General features: G+C 40.6%; 1 protein-coding gene across 1 annotated transcript in view; it reads left to right on the top strand.

Moving 5' to 3' along the window:
- The window catches only part of VIPR2 (vasoactive intestinal peptide receptor 2), a 169,258-nt gene that overhangs the window by 141,230 nt on the left and 5,582 nt on the right, over nucleotides 1-22,446 (top strand). The window contains exons 5-10 of the mRNA XM_077491134.1: nucleotides 2,986-3,083; nucleotides 9,156-9,282; nucleotides 10,405-10,555; nucleotides 11,424-11,484; nucleotides 15,700-15,769; nucleotides 19,813-19,904. Of these exons, the coding sequence (XP_077347260.1) occupies nucleotides 2,986-3,083; nucleotides 9,156-9,282; nucleotides 10,405-10,555; nucleotides 11,424-11,484; nucleotides 15,700-15,769; nucleotides 19,813-19,904 (599 nt within the window). The remainder of the gene's footprint in view (nucleotides 1-2,985; nucleotides 3,084-9,155; nucleotides 9,283-10,404; nucleotides 10,556-11,423; nucleotides 11,485-15,699; nucleotides 15,770-19,812; nucleotides 19,905-22,446) is intronic.

Below are 22,446 nucleotides of genomic sequence, written 5' to 3' on the forward strand. Positions count from 1 at the left end.
ATTTTTGTACATATTTTATTATATGTTTTCATGTGACAACACTGAAGAAATTACACTTTGCTACAATGTAAAGTAGTGAGTGTACAACTTGTATAACAGTGTAAATTTGCTGTCCCCTCAAAATAACTCAACACACAGCCATTAATGTCTAAACCACTGGCAACAAAAGTGAGTACACCCCTAAGTGAAAATGTCCAAATTGGGCCCAAAGTGTCAATATGTTGTGTGGCCACCATTATTTTCCAGCACTGTCTTAACCCTCTTGGGCATGGAGTTCACCAGAGCTTTACAGGTTGCCAATGGAGTCCTCTTCTACTTCTCCATGACAATATCACGGAGCTGGGGGCTGTTAGAGACCTTGCGCTTCTCCACCTTCCATTTGAGGATGCCCCACAGATGCTCAATAGGGTTTAGGTCTGGAGACATGGTTTGGCCAGTCCATCACCTTCACCCTCAGCTTCTTTAGCAAGGCAGTGGTCTTCTTGGAGGTGTGTTTGGGGTCGTTATCATGTTGGAATACTGCCTTGCAACCCAGTCACCGAAGGGAGGGGATCATGCTCTGCTTCAGTATGTCACAGTACATGTTGGCATTCATGGTTCCCTCAATGAACTGTAGCTCCTCACTCCCGGCAGCACTCATGCAGCCCCAGACCATGACACTCCCACCACCATGCTTAACTGTAGGCAAGACACACGTGTCTTTGTACTCCTCACATGGTTGCCCACCCCACATGCTTGACACCATCTGAACCAAATAAGCTTATCTTGGCCTCATCAGACCACAGGACATGGTTCCAGTAATCCATGTCTTTAGTCTGCTTGTCTTCAGCAAACTGTTTGCGGGCTTTCTTGTGCATCATCTTTAGAAGAGGTTTCCTTCTGGGACAACAGCCATGCAGCCCAATTTGATGCAGTGTGTACCGTATGGTTTAAGCACTGACAGGCTGACCCCCCCACCCCTTTAACCTCTGCAGCAATGCTGGAAGCACTCATATTGTCAAATTTTTTTCTTTTTTAAAGACAACCTCTGGATATGACACTGAGCACATGCAGTGCTATGTTGAATTCCCAATGACCAGTATGAGAGAGAGAGAGCGATAACACCAAATTTAAAGAGGAAGTAAACCCTGATGGGTTTACTTTCTCTTTGTCTCCCTGCAAAGGTAAAGCATAATGGACTACTATGCATCGCATAGTAGTCCATTATGTGTCACTTACCTGACACAGGAGCCAGCAAAGTCACCGCTGTCCCCTGTAGTTCTGAGCGTCCATCTTCTTGGTGGGTCTCGCTGCTCAGGCACTGTGATTCGGCGGAGCAGTGAATGCGTCACTCCCGTGCATGCGCACGGGAGCCGACAACCGCGGCATATCGCCGCGATCTGCGGCTTGCCCAGTGCGCCTGCGCCGTAGACAGCGGTGGCTGTCTTCAGGTAAATATCTCCTAAACCGTATAGGTTTAGGAGATATTTCTTGGACCTACAGGTAAGCCTAGATTAAGGGTTTACAACCACTTTAACACACCTGCTCCCTAGTCACAGCTGAGACCTTGCAACATTAATGTGTCAAATGACACAGAGGAGGGAAAATGGCTAATTGGGCCCAATTTGGACATTTTCACTTAGGGATGTATTCACTTTTGTTGCCAGCAGTTTAGACAATAATGGCTGTAATAACTAAGTGTAATTTCTACGGTGTTGTTACATGAAAAGATATAATAAAATATTTACAAAAATGTGAGGGGTGTACTCACTTTTGTGAGATACTATATATCAATGCTGTTCGCAATTTACCTATTAATGCCACCTACGATTTACATATCAATGTTGCCACAATTTACATATCAATCAGGTGTATACTACACACAGGGAAGGGCTGCGCAGCAATAGTGACTCACTCACATCACTGGGCTGGGCCTTTCTTAAGGAAGGGGCCTGAAGCTGCAGCTCCTATATCCCCTATGTTAATCCGGCCCTGGTTAGGTACAAACTTATACTGTATAAATAAGCCACTTTCACTGCTGTGCATCTTAACTAGTTAATAGGTAGAAAAAGTAAGCCTTAAATTCTTCTTTCTGCCCTCACACTGCAGTGCTCTGTGCTGGTAGAGCTAAGAAACAGCAGCACACCTCATCACAAGTGTCCTCACACAGACTTGTATTGCATTGTAAGGGAGGGCATACATCTTACCAGTTCTTTTACATTATTGATAGCACTGGGTCTATCTGTGGTGCATATTGGAGTGCAGTCAGATTTGGTCTCCACTACAGTGCTGTAACAGGAACGTGGAGGTAAGTCTATGAAAATGGGGGTTGTTAGTACAAAGTTTATATGAATGGTTTTCTGTGACTTTTCCTTTTGCATGTTGAGATGGGCCTAGAAACAGAAAGCCGTAAACCTTTAACGCCATCTCCCAATCAATGGCCCTTTAAGCAGGCTTTATTGCTCGGGAGGTGGTGTGGCTTCTGTATCATGTGACCACTGTCATTGAATCTCACAGCGGTCAAATGATTGGGAGCCTGTGCAACAGGGTCCTTAACAGAAACCTTAACCAAAGGCTGTAAGCAACAGCTCGGTCATTGTTGTGGTAGCATTCGGTGAGTGCACTCTCAGCACACGACCACCTGCCGCAATGCATGCTTATATGCAGCAGTTGGGTTTTAAAGCCCACCTTTCTTGCCACCTATTTGTTACATGGTAAGCAAAAAAGAAAATAATTGATTTTTGTTGGAATTTCAGCTCATGCACTAATGTATGTGTGATCACACAGGGGTTGGGGATTCTTGACACATAACCCCCTACTGGTTTTAATGCAGGATACCCATTGGATCCAGCACTCACCCAGAAACAGATAGCCTATGACTATAGCAGCAATTACAGCCAGTAAGCAGAACTGTAAAATGGTACTTCTAAATTGTTGTTCAAATAATGTAAATTCTTGTAGGTGCATGTAAGTACCATACTCATTTATTTTCATTTTTATTTGCAGCTGTCTTTTTATATCATAGTGAAAGCAATCTATACATTTGGTCACAGTGCTTCACTCATAGCACTCACAATAGGAAGTGCAATTCTTTGTTTATTTAGGTAAGTACACTTGCATATTTTATCTTTGTTTGCCTTTCTTATTCACTGCAATGCATTTCTTCACAAGAGTAAAACTTCTCAAAATTCTCAAGATGTTCACAGAAATGTCAGGGAAATTATGCACTTTAAGATGTTTGTTTTTAATTGATGCTCATAGGGAACACCAAAGTCAGAGGAGACCTGATGGCCAGGTAGAGGTACGGGAAGTACTTCTATGTGTAAAATTCCTATATAACAGATTAATTTAGCATTTCTTCACTTGCTTGCAGCTTTGGTCTTTTAAATCCCCATAGTTGTATTTTAGAAGGTTGGACTATAGGTGGGACTATAGGAGGCCGCTACTTTTCAGTTTTTGATCAAGAACACATTTCTCTGCCAGTAGTTTCCTTCAAACAGTCCTTAAAAGCTTTACCGAACACAAATAAAATTGATATGAGAACCTTCTAATTAAATGTGTCAGTGTGGATTCCTGTTGGATAGTCTCTGTTTCTTTTTCTTTTTGTGTTTAATCTGATGCCAATGTTTGTTTTTCAAATGAAATATGAAAAAGCTGTGATTTCTGTTGTGGGACAATATTAGTCTGCACTGAATTATCGTGACCTTCAAGGGTGAAATGAGAGAGCATTGCTAGGGGGTAATCACCCTAGGCAAGTTAACAATTAAATTTTACACTAACTGAGCATAAGCGAAATGAGCAGATAAGTTCTTTTGCTTTTGACCTGAAAAGCCTTTCCATGTAACACATGTCCTTTTGGTCAACACAACTAGGACAGTATTATGAAAGTGTATGTATAGCCAAAACCTTTTTGTTCGGGTGGACAGAGTAGACAAGGGCTAGGATCCATGTCAATCTTTTATTGCTCAACACATATACAGTATCTCACAAAAGTGAGTACACCCCTCTCATTTTTGTAAATATTTTAATTTATATATTATATCTTTTCATGTGACAACACTGAAGAAATTACACTTTTCTACAATGTAAAGTAGTGGGTATACAGCGTGTATAACAGTGTAAATTTGCTGTCCCCTCAAAATAACTTGACACACAGTCATTAATGTCTAAACCACTGGCAACAAATGTGAGTACACCCCTAAGTGAAAATATCCAAATTGGGGCCAATTAGCCATTTTCCCTCCCCGGTGTCACATAACTCATTAGTGTTATAAGGTCTCAGGTGTGAATGGAGAGCAGGTGTGTTAAATTTGGGGTTATCTTTCTCACTCTCTCATACTGGTCACTGGAATTTCAACATGGCACCTCATGGCAAAAAACTCTTTGAAAGTCTGAAAAAAGAATCGTTGCTCTACATAAAGATGGCCTAGGCTATAAGAAGTTTGCCAAGACCCTGAAACTGAGCTGCAGCACGGTGGCCAAGACCATACAGCAGTTTAACAGGGCAGGTTCCGCTCAGAACAGGCCTCGCCATGGTCGACCAAAGAAGTTGAGTGCACGTGCTCAGCTTCATATCCAGAGGTTGTCTTTGGGAAATAAACATAGTGCTGGCAGCATTGCTGCAGAGGTTGAAAGAGTGGTGGGTCAGCCTGCCAGTGCTCAGAGGAAGACTCTTCTAAAGAAGATGCATAAAAAAGCCCACAAACAGTTTGCTGAAGACAAGCAGACTAAGGACATGGATTACTGGAACCATGTCCTGTGGTCTGATGAGACCAAGATAAGCTTATTTGGTTCAGATGGTGTCAAGTGTGGATGGCGACAACCAGGTGAGGAGTACAAAGACAAGTGTGTCTTGCCTACAGTCAAGCATGGTCATGGGAGTGTCATGGTCTGGGCCCGCATGAGTGCTTCCGGCACTGGGGAGCTACAGTGTGAGGTAACCATGAATGCCAACATGTACTGTGACTTACTGCAGCAGAGCAGGATCCTCTCCCTTCAGAGACTGGGCCACAGGGCAGTATTCCAACATGATAACAACCTCAAACACTGGTGAACTCAATGCCTAAGAAGGTTAAGGCAGTGCTGGAAAATAATGGTGGCCACACAAAAATGTTACACTTTGGACCCAATTTGGACATTTTCACTTAGGGGTTAATATCTGTGTGTTGAGTTATTTTGAGGGGGCAGCTAGTTTACACTCACTACTTTACATTGTAGTAAAGTATCATTTCTTCAGTGTTGTCACATGAAAAGATATAATAAAATATTTATAAAAATGTGAGGGATGTGCTCACTTGTGAGATACTGTATAGGGGATGATACTGTAGATCCCCTATTGTTTATAACTGATTTTATGAGCGACTTGTTCAATCAATAATAATAATGAGCTTGGGTGAGGCTGCTCACATATAATGCAGTGCCCTCTTTGGAAGTTCTGAGATAAGTCCAAGAGTGTAAGAGAAGGAATGGGAGTTTTATTCTTTTCAGTAAAGAGAAATAGGAGATTACAAACACATCGCTTAGTTTTACATCAACAAGGCACTAATATGCAGAAGTTGACAGTAAATAGGGATATTACACAGCAATGAATAAATAATGAATAAATTGAGTTACGGAAACTAGGAGCTGAGCCCCGACAAGTCATCTCGCTATGTAGCAAAAAGTCAGTGACAGGGCTAAAGGGGCCTGTCAGTCTAGTGGTATCATCGTCTATTCAAATCCTTCTCTAGGGTGAACTGTATGTCACTGCTCCATCAGCAGGAACTATTATATCCTGGAGGGAGCCATATATACGTTAAGGGAGTTCCAAGATCAACAGTAAAGGAAGAATAGCATAAAGAGAAAAGAGAACAAAGATGAAAGAGGAAAATAGTTCTTTCCCCTAGCTAGGAACCTGCCCCTGCTATCTATCCCACAGAATTAAGCATAAACAGGAGATTGCACATCATGTAACCAAGGATTCCAGATTCTCCAACCTTGTCTGTATATCGTGTAAAATACTGGCCAGTTTTTCATGAAGTGCTATCCAGGAAATTTTATTTTTAATCACAATAATGTTCACTACAGAAGGTTCTCATGCCTTCAGTATGAATATTTTAGCAGCCAGAAGTATGTAAAAAATGAGTATCTGAGCGTGTATGGGGATGTCAGCAATCGACTCATTTAGTAGGTTAGTGTGGTGGTGTCTGAGAACATTGTTACCAGGGACAGAGTTTATCATTATGATCCTTGTTGTGCGGTAAAAATAGATTTTGGGCACATTCACCAAAGGTGGAGCATTTTTCCCTGGTGACAGCAGTATAAATGATGGCAAATATAGTGGGCACAGGTACCAGCGGGGGAGGACTTTATAATTGTTCTCAGCAAAGGCTATATTCAGTATAGCCCTGGGTATGCATATGGTCCATTTACTTCAATCCTCCTGGCAGATATCTGAACCCAAATTGAGTCCTAAGAACATTTTTGATAATTCACGTTAGAGGGTACAAGACAAAATGTTACCAGCACCAATAATGAAGGGGTTTCCTAGCATCATTTTAGAGTAGATTTCATTATTCCATCATCAATAATAGTCCTCTTAAAGTGGTTCTAAAGCTGGCTGAGACGCAAAAAGAGAAACAAATGGCTCCCGCTGCTGTCAATCACAGCCAGTGATGAGGGAGTGAGGCAGGTCCGAGCCCTGTTCTGTGTGTCTAAGCCCTTGTACACAGGGTCGGAGATTCCGACAACCAAATCCGTCGGATTTTGTCCAACGGATTTTGTCTGAAACTGTTGCATACACACGTTCAGACAAAGTTGTCGGAAAATCCGACGTGATGACGTTATTTCGTTACGATGGAACTACGTTCACGCTAGTAGCCAATAGCTTTGGTGTAGGAATTTGATCTGAGCATGCGTGGCACTTTGTCCGATCGGAATTCTCTACACATGATCGGAGTATGTCCAATCGGAGCATTTTGTCAGAAAATTTTACCAACAAGTTGGAAAACTTGGTCCGTCGGATACTCCGACAGAAACAGTGCGATGTAGACCACACACAGTCGGAATATCCGACAAAACGGTCCGATCGGACACATTCCATCGGAATCTCCAACCGTGTGTACAAGAGCTTATGGACACACAGAGTGGGGCTTGAGAGTGAGCATGCACAACTGTGGCTTGCTATGGGGCACTTGGAGAAGAGGAGGAGAAGGAGTGCCAGCTGGGGCCCTGAAAAGAGGAGGATTGGGGCTGCTCTGTGCAAAACTATTGCACAGAACAGGTAAATATAAGATGTTTGTTTTTGTATTAAAAACAAATTCCTTTAACCACTTGCCGACTGCTGCACGCCTATATACGTCGGCACAATGGCAGTGGTGGGCAAATGGGCGTACCTGTACGTCCCCTTTAAATGGAGGGGCTAGCAGGCACGCACGCCCACTGCGTACAGCTTGACCGTGCCCGTGGGACATGCGTACTCGATGTCCCCCGGCCTCCCAGCGATTGTGTCACGGGGAAGTGCCTATGTAAACAAGGCATTTCCCCGTTCTGCCTTGTGACATGACAGAGATCACTGCTCCCTGTCATCAGGAGCAGTGATTGCTGTCATGTGAGTGGAAGCCCATCCCCCCACAGTTAGAATCACTCCCTAGGACACACTTAACCCCTTCATCGCCCCCTAGTGGTTAATTCCTTCCCTGTCAGTGTCATTTACACAGTAATCAGTGCATTTTTATAGCACTGATCGCTGTATAAATGACAATGGTCCCAAAATAGTGTCAAAAGTGTCCGATGTGTCGGCCATAATGTCACAGTCCCAATAAAAGTCACAGATTGCCGCCATTACTAATAAAAAATTAATAATTAAAAATGCCATAAAACAATCCCCTATTTTGTAGATGCTATAACTTTTGTGCAAACCAATCAATATACACTTATTGTGATTTTTTTTTACCAAAAATATGTAGAAGAATACACTGGGGAGGCCTAAACTGAGGAAAAAAATCGTTTTTTTTATATATTTTTGGGGGATATTTATTATAGAAAAATTGTCGCTATTTTTGTTTATAGCGGAAAAAATGAAAACCGCAGAAGTGATCAAATACCACCAAAGAAGCTCTATTTGTGGGGAAAAAAGGGCGTCAATTTTGTTTGGGTGCAACTTCGCACGACCATACAATTGTCAGTTAAAGCGACGCAGTGCCGAAACGCAAAAAGTGCTCTGTTTGGGAAGGGGGTAAAACCTTCTGGGGCTGAAGCGGTTAAAGAAGAACTATAGGCTTTTTTTTATTTTGGATAGAGTACGGTAGGGTTATACTCCCTATCAGAATTTTTTTCACCATCTATGTCCCATTATGGAGATTTCCCTTTTGCTTCTTGTCCCATAGCCAAAGAGGAAGTGAGAAGAAATTCCTGCAAATTAAGAAATTCCTTGGAGATCCTCAGGCCACCAGAACTAGTGTCCCTATTGGAAGATTTCCCCAATATTACTTTTGTAGGGACAACCCAAAATTTTTGATTTCTTTTACTTTCAATTTCAGTGATAATGGTAAAAAGTATGAATAGACAGTGATCCTCCCCATTGGGGCCCAGACAACAATAAAAACGTACAGGTGTTCTAATCCCTCTCCACTCTATCCAAAACTAAAAAAGAAAAACAAAGTTTTGCCTTTAGTTATACTTTAATATCACTTTAAGTGTTTTACAAGTTCATGATCAATTTGATTTTGTTTGTGGTTATTTTATTCCTTTTTCTACCATGCACAGCTGCGCCTGATTTTGCAATCGCTCGTTTTAGTAAATCCACCTCAATGTGTTTCAAAGTGTCTGCTTATCAGGAATAATTGTTTATACCATTTGTCCTTGGAGCAAGGTAAAGTAATTTATATAAAATTGAAGTCGGTTTGCCTAACAAATAATATCAAAGAATTGGACCATAAAAACGTATATCTGTTAGCAGCAGCGATGGGCAAAAAAAGGCGAAAATCTCAAGCAAGAAATATTTCTTCCCAATCTCAACAATCTTTATTAGGCATCATTTGCTGATTCTTATATATACTATGACCATGCCTGCGATGCTATCATTATAAAGAGGTCTCAACCATTTAGGACAGCAGATACTACATCAGCAAGGATAATGTATTTGAATGCATCCATTGCAATGTTTTGATTATTTTCTTTAATTTTTTTTATTTCAGAAAGCTGCATTGTACAAGGAACTACATTCATCTGAATTTGTTTCTCTCATTTATTTTGAAAGCTATTTCTGTATTAGTGAAGGATGATTTTCTATACTCCAGTTCACATTCCTGTCCCGACTCTCTGGTAATTACATTTTCTGCATTACATGTGATGGAGTCAATGGTTAATGTAAAATGCCTGTAAACAAGGATGTTTTTTGCCCAGGATACAGCATTTAGAAAGCAAATTTTCCAATAAAGGGCCAATATTAGTAGAAAAGCACATAGTTCAAATACAGTATTATGCATTCAGATATTGTTTAGCCAGAGCAAGAACTCATAGGTTGACCACATCTGCCCGCCCCAGCCTCCACTATGAGTTATCCTGAGAATCCAGATTGTATATATTTAGAAAAATGAAAGCAGTTTAATGTCTGCTGGCCAAGTTGCATTAGAAAGGCCAATGCTTCCTGTCTTTATTGGCCACATTCAACCTCAGAATGTAATGGCCAAGGCTAATTAATAAAACCACTGCTAAAGACTAAAGTAAATCTTTATTAATAGATAGATAGATAGATAGATAGCCAAAGGTTTGTGGGAACATCTGCATCACACCCACATTGGTAAAACTATGGAGACAACCTTCCAAATTATTGAGTTCAAGTTTTGCCAGTAAAGGGTTAATGCTACAGCATACTAAGACATTGTAGACATTAGTGGCTTCCAACCTTGTGCCAACAATGTGAGGAAGACCTTTTTAATTCTGCCATGACTGCACTTCTATGCACTCTTATGAGTCCATAAAGATATGCTTTGACAACTCAGGTGTGTAGAAATTTGAGTGTCCTACACAGATTTCTGACTTCAATGCCTTTTAACACTGTTGGAATGAATTGGATTGTTGATTGCAAGCCAGGTCTTCTCAACCAACAATAGTAGCTGACCTTACAAATGTTTTTCTTTGGCCAAATGGACAGGTCTCCCTACAGACACACGCCAGAATCCTGTGCAAAGCCATCCCAGAAGAGTGAAGGCAGTTAAAGCTGCAGAAGTGGGTGGGGGCAACTCCATACATAATAGTGCTCATAGTTTTACAGTGGAATGTCCAAAAGGTCATATAGGTTTGATGTCAGGTATTAAAACCTTTAGGCTATATACTATGGATAGATGGATTTTAAAACAATTGTAGAAGAAATACTTTCGTATGCATTGCATACTCTCTTTATATTGTACAGATCACTATGAATGTTGACTTTTTCTGTTACAGGTTGGCTGCAAGATTATTTTAGTGTTTGTCCATTATTGTGTGACAGCAAATTTCTACTGGTTACTGGTGGAAGGACTTTACCTACATACACTTCTTGTGGTGATCTTCTCTCCAAACAGACATTTTACTATATACCTGTTTATTGGATGGGGTAAGATTGCTTTACCAGGTCATACTTTGCTTTACAGTATATATTATAAAGGTTAGATATAACTGAATGTATTGGCAGACACACTGTCTCGACAATGTAGTGATGATGGAAAAGCAAAACAGGATTTGTTTGTAACAATAACCAGTTTTGATGTTTGTTAATTGAAACTATTTGGGGAAAACTGCTTACAAGAAAACGCTAATTTTATTGGGGATTCTTTTTACATTTTTAAGAAATTCACATTTTTAAACTGGTGTTTCCTATAACGTTTCTACAATGTACATTATATGTATATCAGGTTTTGTTTTTTTTGTGTTTTTTTTTTTTGTTGTTGTTGTTTTTTTTACAAATAAACATTTGTAGAAGGTGAACTAGTAACTTTGATGGGTTAATAAAGACAAAGCAGGAGAGAAACGCTTTGTTTGAAATTTCAACAATCCCATCTGATCAGAGCATAGGGGGGATAGCGGGGAAAAAGTCATTGCTGGTTGCTTATGTTAATTATACTAGCCCAATAAAGGTATAGACCAGGGATATGCAATTAGCAGACCTCCAGCTGTTGCAAAACTACAAGTCCCATCATGCCTCTGCCTCTGGGTGTCATGCTTGTGGCTGTCAGGGTCTTGCTATGCCTCATGGGACTTGTAGTTCTGCAACAGCTGGAGGTCCCCTAATTGCATATCCCTGGTATAGACCAATAAGTAATTTAGCTGGGATGCCTATCTTACAAACTCACTAAAGGTCCTGTGCAGTCCTGTGAGTAATATTTCCCAACTACAGAAAATGGTTTCTACAGTTCAGAAAATACATATTTGCATTTGGTTTTGTATACTCTGACTTTTACCTATTTACTTTTTTATTTCTTTAGGTATCCCCACCATATGTATTATTGTGTGGATTGTGACAAGAATTTATTTGGAGGACACTGGGTAAGCATGTCTTAGTTGATTTTTTTGGAACATTCGGTTTCATTTAAACTTATTTACTCTGAAGTGTGCCTCTGCTACAGTGTTAAATCATGTCTAAACAGCTTATGGGTCCTTAGATGTGGTGGTGACTAGGTTTGTTTTTTCACACTTTTTTTACCTGGTGATCCTGGCAATATCTCACTTCCTGTTCTAATGTGACAACCGTACTGAGCAGGATTGTCACCCATGGACAGGGAGTGTGTCAGTTCTACATAACACTGTTAGGACTATATACAACCTCCCTCAGAACAGGCTTCGCCATGGTAAACCAAAGAAGTTGAGTGTGCATGTCCAGAGGTTGTCTTTGGGAAATAGATGTATGAGTGCTGCCTGTAGCAAAGTGTCATTCTTTCAGTGTTGTCACATGAAAATATATAATAAAATATTTGCAAAAATATGAGGGGTGTACTCACTTTTGTGACATACTGTATATAGATATAACAAAGCATTTTCAATGCTAAATGTAACCCCCCCCCCCCCCCCCAAAGTTAGCAAATACATTTATTGTTAATAGGCAGCACTAGTCAAATTCTAACAACGGTTTAGATCAGGGATGTCAAACACAATTTCATCATGGGTCACATCAGTATCATGGTTGCCCCCAAAGGGCTAGTTGTATCTGTAAGACTATATAAATGTATCTACTCTTTATCACAATAAATGCCTCTGCATTCGATTTTTTACTGGTTTTAGTAATAACTTAAGACGGAATGTGTCCTATCAGAGCGTTTTGTCGGATATTCCGACTGTGTGTGGTATGCATCAGACTGTTTCTGTCAGAATATCCGTTGGACCAAATTTTCCAACTTGCCGGAAATATTTTCCAACAAAATGCTTCGATCGGACATACTCCGATCATGTGTAGAGAATTCCGGACAAAGTGCCACGCATGCTCAGATCAAATTCCTACATCAAAGCTAGTGGCTACTAGCCTGAACGTAGTCCCGTCGTAACAAAATAACGTCATCACGTTCTGAACGATCGGATTTTCCGACAACTTCGTCCGACCGTGTGTATACAACAGTTTTGGACAAAATCTGTCGGACAAAATCAGACGGATTTGGTTGTCGGAATCTCCGATCGTGTGTACAAGGGCTTAATCTGCAAAAGAGTAGGTGCAGACTGGCACACAGCCCACTCACACTCCTCTAGTAGATGAAGCAAGTCTGAAAAATAGGGTTGTACATCACCGTTCAGACAGAACATAGTTCTGCCATGGTGTTCAGTCTAAGCCAGGGGTGTCCAAACTTTTTTCAAATAGGGCCAGATTTGATGAAGTGAACATGCTTGAGGGCCGACCATTTTGCCTGACATTCTTTAAACCATTAAAATTCATTCTAAGTGTGTTTGTCCGAGCACTAATACACGGCCCAACAAGATTTCTCTTGCCTTTGTGCTGTGTGTGGTGAATAGATGAGCTTGGGTGTGTTATTTGGATATACCGTATTTAATCGGCTTATACCACGGAAGTCTCAGGAAAAAAAATCTTAAATTTTAAATAAAGAACTGTGAAGCAAAATAAGGGTCAGTGCCCATCAATGTAGCCTAAACAGTGCCCATCTGCAGCCCCCACTCCATTGCCATGAATGCAGCCCCCACACTGACATGAATGCAGCCCCCACCGTATTGCCATGAATGCAGCCCCCACACTGACATGAATGCAGCCCCCACATTGACATGAATGCAGCCCCCACACTGACATGAATGCAGCCCCCACATTGACATGAATGCAGACTCACCATTGCCATTAGTGCAGCCTGATTCATGTCCATCTGCAGCCTTGGAGGAGACAGGGAGGGGGGCGGGATGAGCGCTGACAGACATACTGGAGAAACTCCTGTTTTTATCGACGGCCTCTTTAATTGAAAGTCCCGCCTCCTATGATGGACAAAACAGTTGTCCAATGGCAGCGCAGGATTTCCTTTTAAACAGGACGCTGGGTAAACAGGAAATACTCCTGTATACTGTATGCACGGCACTCGTCCCGCCCCCTCCATGGCAGCCAGCATATCTATCTTTTGTGGCCTCCGGCCCTCTGGGATTCGTTGGGGGCCACAAAAGATATATATATCAACATTACTAGGCGAGCCGTCCGAAACCGGAACGCGGGCCGGACTTTGGACATGCCTGGTCTAAGCAGTCTCCAATAAAGTTTCTTGTGGATAATACCAGAGGTATGCAACCTTCTTTTTCAACTGGCATAGAATTGTATTACTCTCATAATTATAAGCAGATGTCCAGATCCACCCTTACATACAATCAGTGCTTACCTTGTGCTGCTGCCATGAAGAAGTTGGGGGCAGAGCTGGGAAGCAGAAAGAGCAGGAGGAGGACCAGAGGAGGGGCTGGAGTCAACCGGTGGGCTGAATGCTGAGACCAGGGGAGGCAAAGATGAAGGAATGCTGCGGCTGCACAGAGGGGCATATGATCTGTAGGGGAGTTGTCCTCCTCTCTGCTGCCAACTGCTGAGACAAGGTGGGGAGGGAGGCGCAGCTGCAGGAGAGGTGTGAGGGCCACATGAAATGGTCTGGTGGGCCATATTCAGCCTGTGGGCCTTGTGTTTGACACATGTGGTTTAGATGTATAGCAAATAAATCTTGTATAAGATATGAACATAGCAAAAGTGCTACAATATATAGTTAATTAAAATTGTGCTTCCCCCTGCTAGTCTACCCACTCCACTCCAGTTATGGACTTGGTACATTAGGTTACAATGCCAAGAACCTGGAGCTGATAGTGACTCAAAAAAGTAAAAAACAACTCCTTCATGTCCCGAATGACAACACACCTTCATAAATTCAGCAGTGGGGTAATGTTGGTTCACTTTCTTTTGGGCATCTCTTCTTTAAACAATCATCTTTACAGTTATTAACTTTGCAGTGGTAATTTTTGTGTTGTTGTATAATCAGATGCAGCAAGACTTTACTTTACTGATCCTAATATTGGACATGTGTAAGTCCTATTGTATTTTTGGTTCTGTTGACTTGGATAAATAAGGAATTACAAAAAAAATCCCTTCTATACCTAAATCTTAAGCAAGCCATACATTATACAATTTTCTTTTCTTCAACCATGGGTGGATGGGGAGCTTTCCCAGCTGTCAAAATACAATGATCACTGTTGGCAGCTATAGTCACACAGAAAAAACCTGACCCAATGGATCGACTTTACCAGCCTGCAGATAGATGGCTTAAAAGGTGTTTTGGTTGGGACCCCAAAATACCCTCCCCATGTTGAGGGCATGTGACCTGGTATGGTTCAGGAAGGGGGGGGCGCTCTTTTGCCCCCCCTTTCCTGCGGCTTACCAGGTTGCATGCTTGGATAGTGGTCTGTTATGTACTTTGACGGGGACTCCCCACGATATGTTTTTTACATTTTGACTTGGGGTTCCCCTTAAAATCCATACCAGACCTGAAGGGTCTGGTATGGATTTTGGGAGCACCCTATGCCATTTTTTTCATTGATTTTTATCTATATTGCCTGGATCTGACAATACATTACAGCCACGACCAGTTTTAAATGACATTTTTCTCCTTTAGAAATGTAATTTTGCTGTGGTACTGTTCTAAACATGGGAAAGATGCGCTACTTTACAAGCATACTAAGGCCACCCCAGGCATGATATTTAAAGGAATATTTTATTTTTATTGTTTCACTTTCAGCATTATTAAATCACTACTCCTGAAAGAACGGCTCATCCCTAGTGATAAGGGTTACGGCCCACATATACACAAATTGTGCTCACAATGACCTGATAATGTTTGGACAACCCAAGAAGGGGAAAACTTTTCCAGTGCTCTAGAGGAGGTATGTCAAACAGGATGGTTGTGTACACACAATGTAGAGCCACTAAAGACACTCAGTGGCCTATCCACTCCTGTATGGCCTCCCTCACATTGTAGCATATGGCTGCAAAAAGCAAACTGATAGTGATACTGACTGTAATAATTCAATGAGTCAATACCCATAATCCCCTAATCTTAACTTTGGCCCTAATATCCAGACTTAAATTGTCAGTACAGAAAGCACTTGCATCAAAAATTTCCAGTCTCACTTTATGCACTGCCTTCAGCCATTTAGAAATAGTTACTCAGGGAGATACAAGTAATCTTTTACAAAATACAATCTCATTAGTTATTTGTTTTTTTATATTCTTTCTGCATCAATATGTTGTAGATGCTGGGATACCAATGAGCACAGCATCCCATGGTGGGTTATAAGGATACCAATCATCATTTCTATCATTGTGAGTAAACTCGTTTTTACTGGTCATTTTAATTTAGTTATTTATTTACCTTCTAACATTGACTGATCCTTTAGCCCTTATAAGATCCAGGTTTGTCTGTTGTACTCAGCTGTCTTGGCTGAGTAGTATCATGTCTATTGCAAATGCAACTTTCTCTCATTTTAAATATTGAGGTTCTTATTGATCCAGGTCATTGTGTATCTAGCAGTAGTTCGTCCCATTCAACTGAACTTCTTCTGTAAAACTGAAGTAGTTTCACAACTTATTCAAGTAGCTTTTCCAGCAAAGAAAAAAAACAAAAAACACTTGAATGATTGCTAAAATGTCTTCAGCTTTACAGGACAAGTCCAGCTACATGTACCTAACTACTAGAAGACAGGCGCGTCGCTAGGTCTACAAAAGTTCTGGGGCTAGAGCCCATATATAATCAACTGTTTTGTTAAAGATGAACTCTAAGCAAATATAATAAACACCAAATAACACAGTTGTGTATTCATTAAAAATCATAAAACTAGTTTTAAATGCATATAGACATATAAATGCTGTCACAACAGATTGACAGTGTGGACAACACAATTAATGGTAAACTATGCCACGTCCTAAAATGTGTATATATAGGAATTGGAAAGAATTGACTTTTCAGGCATGTTGTACTATTGTTTCAAAAATTAACGAAGTTTATTTAATACAAATCAATCATCAAGCACCTTTTGTCTAACTACCAACCCAGTCCATGTAGGTTCAATTTGAACTCTGGTATGTTTGGTTGGTTACTGAGACATTTTTTAAATCACATCCACTTATGTAAATGTTTGTATTCTTGCCCTAGTCTTTTTCATGATTGATTTGTATTAAATAAACTTTGGTAATTTTTTATAAACAACCCTCCAATCAGCTCTCAGAGCTCTCTTCACTGAGCTCTGCAGATTCAACTTCAGCTATTCTCCCCCTTTTTTTCTGAACCCTCAGACAAGCTTTAAAATTCAGCACGTTGGACAGATGTATTGAAGAAAGGGCTGCAGATAAGCAGGTACAACTCTTGTAGGAGGATTTGTTTCATCTCTGTGTATCACCTGGGCCAGGTATATGTAAGGGTTTACAACCACTTAAATTCAAACTGGGAGAAGGGGGAGCAGCTAAGAGTCAGTCATGTTGCTGTACACATGTTTTGGCAAGAAATATGCTTACAGCAAGGGTAGAGGGATGAGTTTACAGGTCTGCTGATGCTCCTTCACTGTCCAGTCCAGACTGAGGGCTGGAAAGTTACCAAACTTTATTAAAGTAATAGTAAACTCCGCTTTTTAACTTGTACCTACAGGTAAGCCAAAAAATAAGGCTTACATATAGGGTACAGTGAATAACTCCTAAACATGCACCATTTACAAAATATTCAGATGTGTGAGAGTCGGTGGCATCACTGACGCGTGTACACTGCTCGAGTGTGCCATCCATTCAAACGTAGCTCCACCATTCAAACAGCCAGAGCATGTGAACCTGAAAGATGGGGTGAAGATGGTATCTCTGTCAGCAGTGACAGCACACTGCTGGAGGGACACATTTTATAGGTAAATCTGTCATAATGTGCTTGTATGCGGTGCATACATATGACTGTAAACTGCAAAGGAACCAGGTTGGTTTTTTTTTTTTAGTTTACTACCATTTAAAAAAATGTAAAGGGTAACTCCACATTTGTGAAACAAGGGTTTTTTTTTTTTTGTTTTTTACTGCCTGGAGAGGAGTTTTAAGTCAATATTCCCCACATATGTAAATATAAGGCTGGAAAAATCGCAAGAAAAGCTTATGTTGTCAAAGAGTTTGTCCGTTCGCACAGCCAACATAAGTCCGATGAAAACCAAAATTTTGTCCGATGGAGCATACACACAATTGGATGTTGCCTTAAAACAGCTAATTTGCATGTTTGTTGTCAAAAAGTCAGAGCGTGTGTACGGGCCTCAATATGCTTTGATCTAAACCATTCTATTGTAGCTCTGGCTGTATGTTTAGGGTCGTTGTCCTGCTGGAAGGTGAACCTCTGCCCCAGTCTCAAGTCTTTTGCAGACTCTAACAGGTTTTCTTCTAGGATTCCCCTGTATTTGGCTCCATCCATCTTCCCATCAACTCTGACCAGCTTCCCTGTCTCTGCTGAAGAAAAACATCCCCACAACATGATACTGCCACCACCATGTTTCACGGTTTCATGGTGTGTTCAGGGTGATGTGCAGTGTTAGTTTTCCCGCCACACATAGCGTTTTGCTTTTAGCGCAAAAAGTTTAATTTTGGTCTCATTTGACCAGAGCACCTTGTTCCACATGTTTGCTGTGTCCCCAACATGGCTTCTCACAAACCGCAAACTGGACTTCTTATGGCTTTCTTTCAACAATGTTTTTTTTTTCTTGCCACTCTATAAAGGCCAGATTTGTGGAGTGCACGACTAATAGTTGTCCTGGACAGATTCTCCCACCTGAGCTGTGGATCTCTGCAGCTCTCCAGAGTTACCATGGGCCTCTTGGCTGCTTCTTTGATTATGGCTCTCCTTGCCTGGCCCATCAGTTTAGGTGGGTGGCCATGTTTTGGTAGGTTTGCAGTTGTGCCATACTCTTTCCATTTTTGGATGATGGATTGAACAGTGTTCTGTAAGATGTTCAAAGCTTGGGATATTTGTTTATACAGTGGGAATCGAAAGTTTGGGCACCCCAGGTAAAAATGTGTATTAATGTGCATAACGAAGCCAAGGAAAGATGGAAAAATCTCCAAATGGCATCAAATTACAGATTAGACATTCTTATAATATGTCAAAAAAAGTTAGATTTTATTTCCATCATTTACACTTTCAAAATTACAGAAAACCAAAAAAATGGCATCTGCAAAAGTTTGGGCACCCTGCAGAGTTAATATCTTGTACTACCCCCTTTGGCAAGTATCACAGCTTGTAAACGCTTTTTGTAGCCAGCCAAGAGTCTTTCAATTCTTGTTTGATGTATCTTTGCCCATTCTTCCTTACAAAAGTGTTCCAGTTATTTGAGATTTCTGGGCTGTCTGTCACACACTGCTCTTTTAAGGTCTATCCATAGATTTTCAATAATGTTGAGGTCAGGAGATTGTGAAGGCCATGGCAAAACCTTCAGTTTACACCTCTTGATGTAATGCCCCATGGATTTTGAGGTGTGTTTAGGATCATTATCCATTTGTAGAAGCCATCCTCTCTTTAACTTCAGCTTTTGCACAGATGGCATCAAGTTACCATCCAAAATTTGCTGAAATTTTATTGAATCCATTTTTCCTTCTACTCGTAAAATGTTCCCTGTGCCACTGGCGGCAATACAACCCAAAAGCATGATTGATCCACCCCCATGCTTAACAGTTGGACAGAGGTTCTTTTCATTAAATTCTGTGCCCTTTCTTCTCCAAACATACCTTTGCTCATTCCGGCCAAAAAGTTCTATTTTAACCTCATCGGTCAACGGAACTTGTTTCCAAAATGCCTCAGGCTTGTCTATATGTTCATTTGCAAAGTTCAAAAGCTGATTTTTGTGGGGAGGACGTAGAAGAGGTTTTCTTCTGATGACTCTTCCATGAAGACCATATTTGTACAAGTATCTCTTTATAGTGGAATAGTGTACCACAACTCCAGTGTCTGCCAGATCTTTCTGGAGGGATCGTGCAGTCAAACGTGGGTTTTGAATAGCTTTTCCCACAATCCTGCGAGCTGTTCTGTCTGATATTTTTCTTGGTCTTCCAGATCTTGCTTTAACTTCCACTGTTCCTGATGACTGGCATTTCTTAATTAAATTCCAAACAGAGGATATTGACATCTGAAAATGCTTTGCTATCTTCTTATAGCCTTTTTCAAGGGTTGTGAATACTCTTTCAAGGCACTGTATAGCCAAAATGCTTCCAATTCCAAACATCTCTATATAATCTTGTCTAGCTAATGTGCTGAATGCTTTTCAGTGTCCATTGAAAATGTTGATTTATTTGTTACTTATAAAAAGTACATGGGTTTGTTTAAAACTACTGATATGTTTTCTGCATTTTTTCACCAGGTAAACTTCTGTCTATTTATTAATATCATTCGAATCTTACTGCAGAAGCTAAGATCTCCTGACGTAGGGGGCAATGACCAATGCCAGTTTAAGTACGTATTCAAATATATATGTTCTGAAATTAAATTTCACCATTGCTTTCAACTGCATTATAGTTTAGTCATCCACTTCTGTTAGACGCCTTTCACACTGGGGCCACGACCGCGCTCACTGCAAAGCGCCGCTCGTTTGAGCAGCACTTTACCGCTGTTTAAGTGGAGCTTTTTGGCCGCTAGCGGGGAGATTTTAACCCCAAAGAAGGTATGAAAAACTCCTGTGTTGCTGTGCTTCCAGATTGCTTTTCAGACGTTTCGGAAGCGCGGCCCATTCATTCCAATGGGCAGGGAGTTTTGGGAGCACTAAATAGAGCGCTCCCAATCCGCCCCAAAGGGGCTACTTACAGGAGTTTTTGGAATGTCCCATAAGCGCACCGCCCGTGTGAAAAGTCACACTTGAATTAATGTGAGGCGGTTTTCAGGCGCTTAGCAGAGGCCACTTCCAGCGCTAAATCACCTGAAAACCGCCCCAGTGTGAAAAGGGGTCTTAAATATAGTATATTCAGTATGATGCCTAACTAGTTTATTCTCAGATAGTGATTGGAACACTTGGAGCTACATTTGAAATAATATTGAACAAAAATTCATTTTCTGGAGTGCCATTATAAAGCATCAAAGACAGTAGATAATATATACAAATTTAGCAAGTGATCCATATGGACAAAAGCAGTTTAGCAGATGAACTGTAAACATTGAGTGGAAAAGAAAATACATAAAAGAAACCTTGTCCTAAAATATTGGGACTAGCACCATTGACCTTTTAAAAATGGATGCTGGCTATTTGTAATGAAGGCCTTCTGGCATGAACATTATCTGATCTGAAAATAGTGTGCTGAATACTTCTTCCAGTTCTGGAAAAAAGGCAAAGAAGTTCAGGAAACTAGCATTTTCATAAGGAGGCCAGCAATGGCAGCCAACTATATTTCTCTGATAATAGAAAAATTATTTATGGGAAGTACAACTTCTCTACCCAAATCAGTGCATATAAAATAAAATTGTATTGTGTTACTGTACAGTCTTACTTTTCAAAAATAATTATTTGAATGTGGGAAGAAGTCACAGTAAGCGAAAATAAAAACACATTTGTATAATGAATCCATCATAAAAAATAAATAATTCAAAAGAAATGTTATCAAAATATCTTTATTGGGACTATATTTACCAACCAAAATAAACCTAATTACACCCGGGGTCACCCAGGCTTGAAGTAAAAAAAAAAAAAGAAGATATATGTGGCTAAAATCACAGCTTAATAGCCGGTACACACGATCAGAAATTCGTACGAAAAATACAGATTTCGGAGCGATCGTACAATAATCTGATCATTAGTACAGAGCTTACGAGAGCCGATCAGGACAGTTCATCTGATATTATTTGATCGGACATGCACGAAAAAAGAGTTTTTGCCTAAACTTCCTATCAATAAAGAAGACACTGATCACAGGATCTCTGTAGATATCATATATGGATACATAAATTGTCTCACATCCATCAGATTTTTTCATATAGTTGTTGTTGGTGACAGTTCTAGATGCAAACCAAGGACTTTGCTCTATCAGACTTGCTTTCCAGCAGACATATAGCCATCCAAATATTTCCCTTAAAGAGGAACTCCAGTCCTTTCTATGTTTATTAAAAGTCAGCAGCTGCAAAAAGTGTAGCTGCTGACTTTTAATAAACATACTCACCTGTCCCAGAATCCACCATGTGCTCACCCGAGCCTTCGCTTGTCTCCCTCTTCTCTCGCCGGTGCTGCCATTTCAACTGTGGGCTCCTGGCTGTGACAGCTTGCGTGTCCTGGGGACGGCAGTCCTCTGGGGCCTATGACGTGTCCCAGATTACTGCAGGGAGGGAGGAGGAAGGAAGAACTTCTGCTTGGATCGCCTAGGCAATTCAAATGAAAGTGAGAGCTGGTACCTGTCAAAACTAGGTACTCCCTCCCACCGAAAAAAAAAATTAAGTGCCAAAAATGGCAGGAGAGGTGGAGGAGGGGGGGGGGGTGTACTTAAAGCAGAACTTCTCTTTTGGGTGTCACAGGCATTGAAAACACTCCAGAAGAACAGGAATCAAATTTTTTAACAGGAAAATATCCACTTTTTGTTGTTTTCCTGACTTCTATGTTTCTATGTTTCTAGATCATTTCAATACATATTTCCATTAAAGGGAAAATTTGATTTTTGGTAAATTTTATGTTTATTTTTAAAATTGGCATATTTATAACCTCCTATAAGCTTATCTCCTGTATGACATAACATCATATGTTTTGGTATATTTTTCCTTATATCTATAACATTTTATAATGCAAATAAATATTTAACTCAGAATGATTTCATGACCTTTTGCTTGCAGAGCATAATGCACTTCTTAATTAGAAAGCCTAACACCATATTCTTACTTGTTGTTCCATCTAGGTTCATACCTGCTGCCTGCTGGCCGCAATTTGTCCTTTATCTGATGAAAAAGAAATAATACTATGATTTATAACAGTGATGGTGAACCTTGGCACCCCAGATGTTTTGGAACTACATTTCCCATGATG

The sequence above is a fragment of the Lithobates pipiens genome, unplaced genomic scaffold, assembly GCF_037356315.1.
Source record: "Lithobates pipiens isolate NorthernLeopardFrog02 unplaced genomic scaffold, aLitPip1_a1.2 Scaffold_19, whole genome shotgun sequence".
Classification (NCBI taxonomy): domain Eukaryota; kingdom Metazoa; phylum Chordata; class Amphibia; order Anura; family Ranidae; genus Lithobates; species Lithobates pipiens.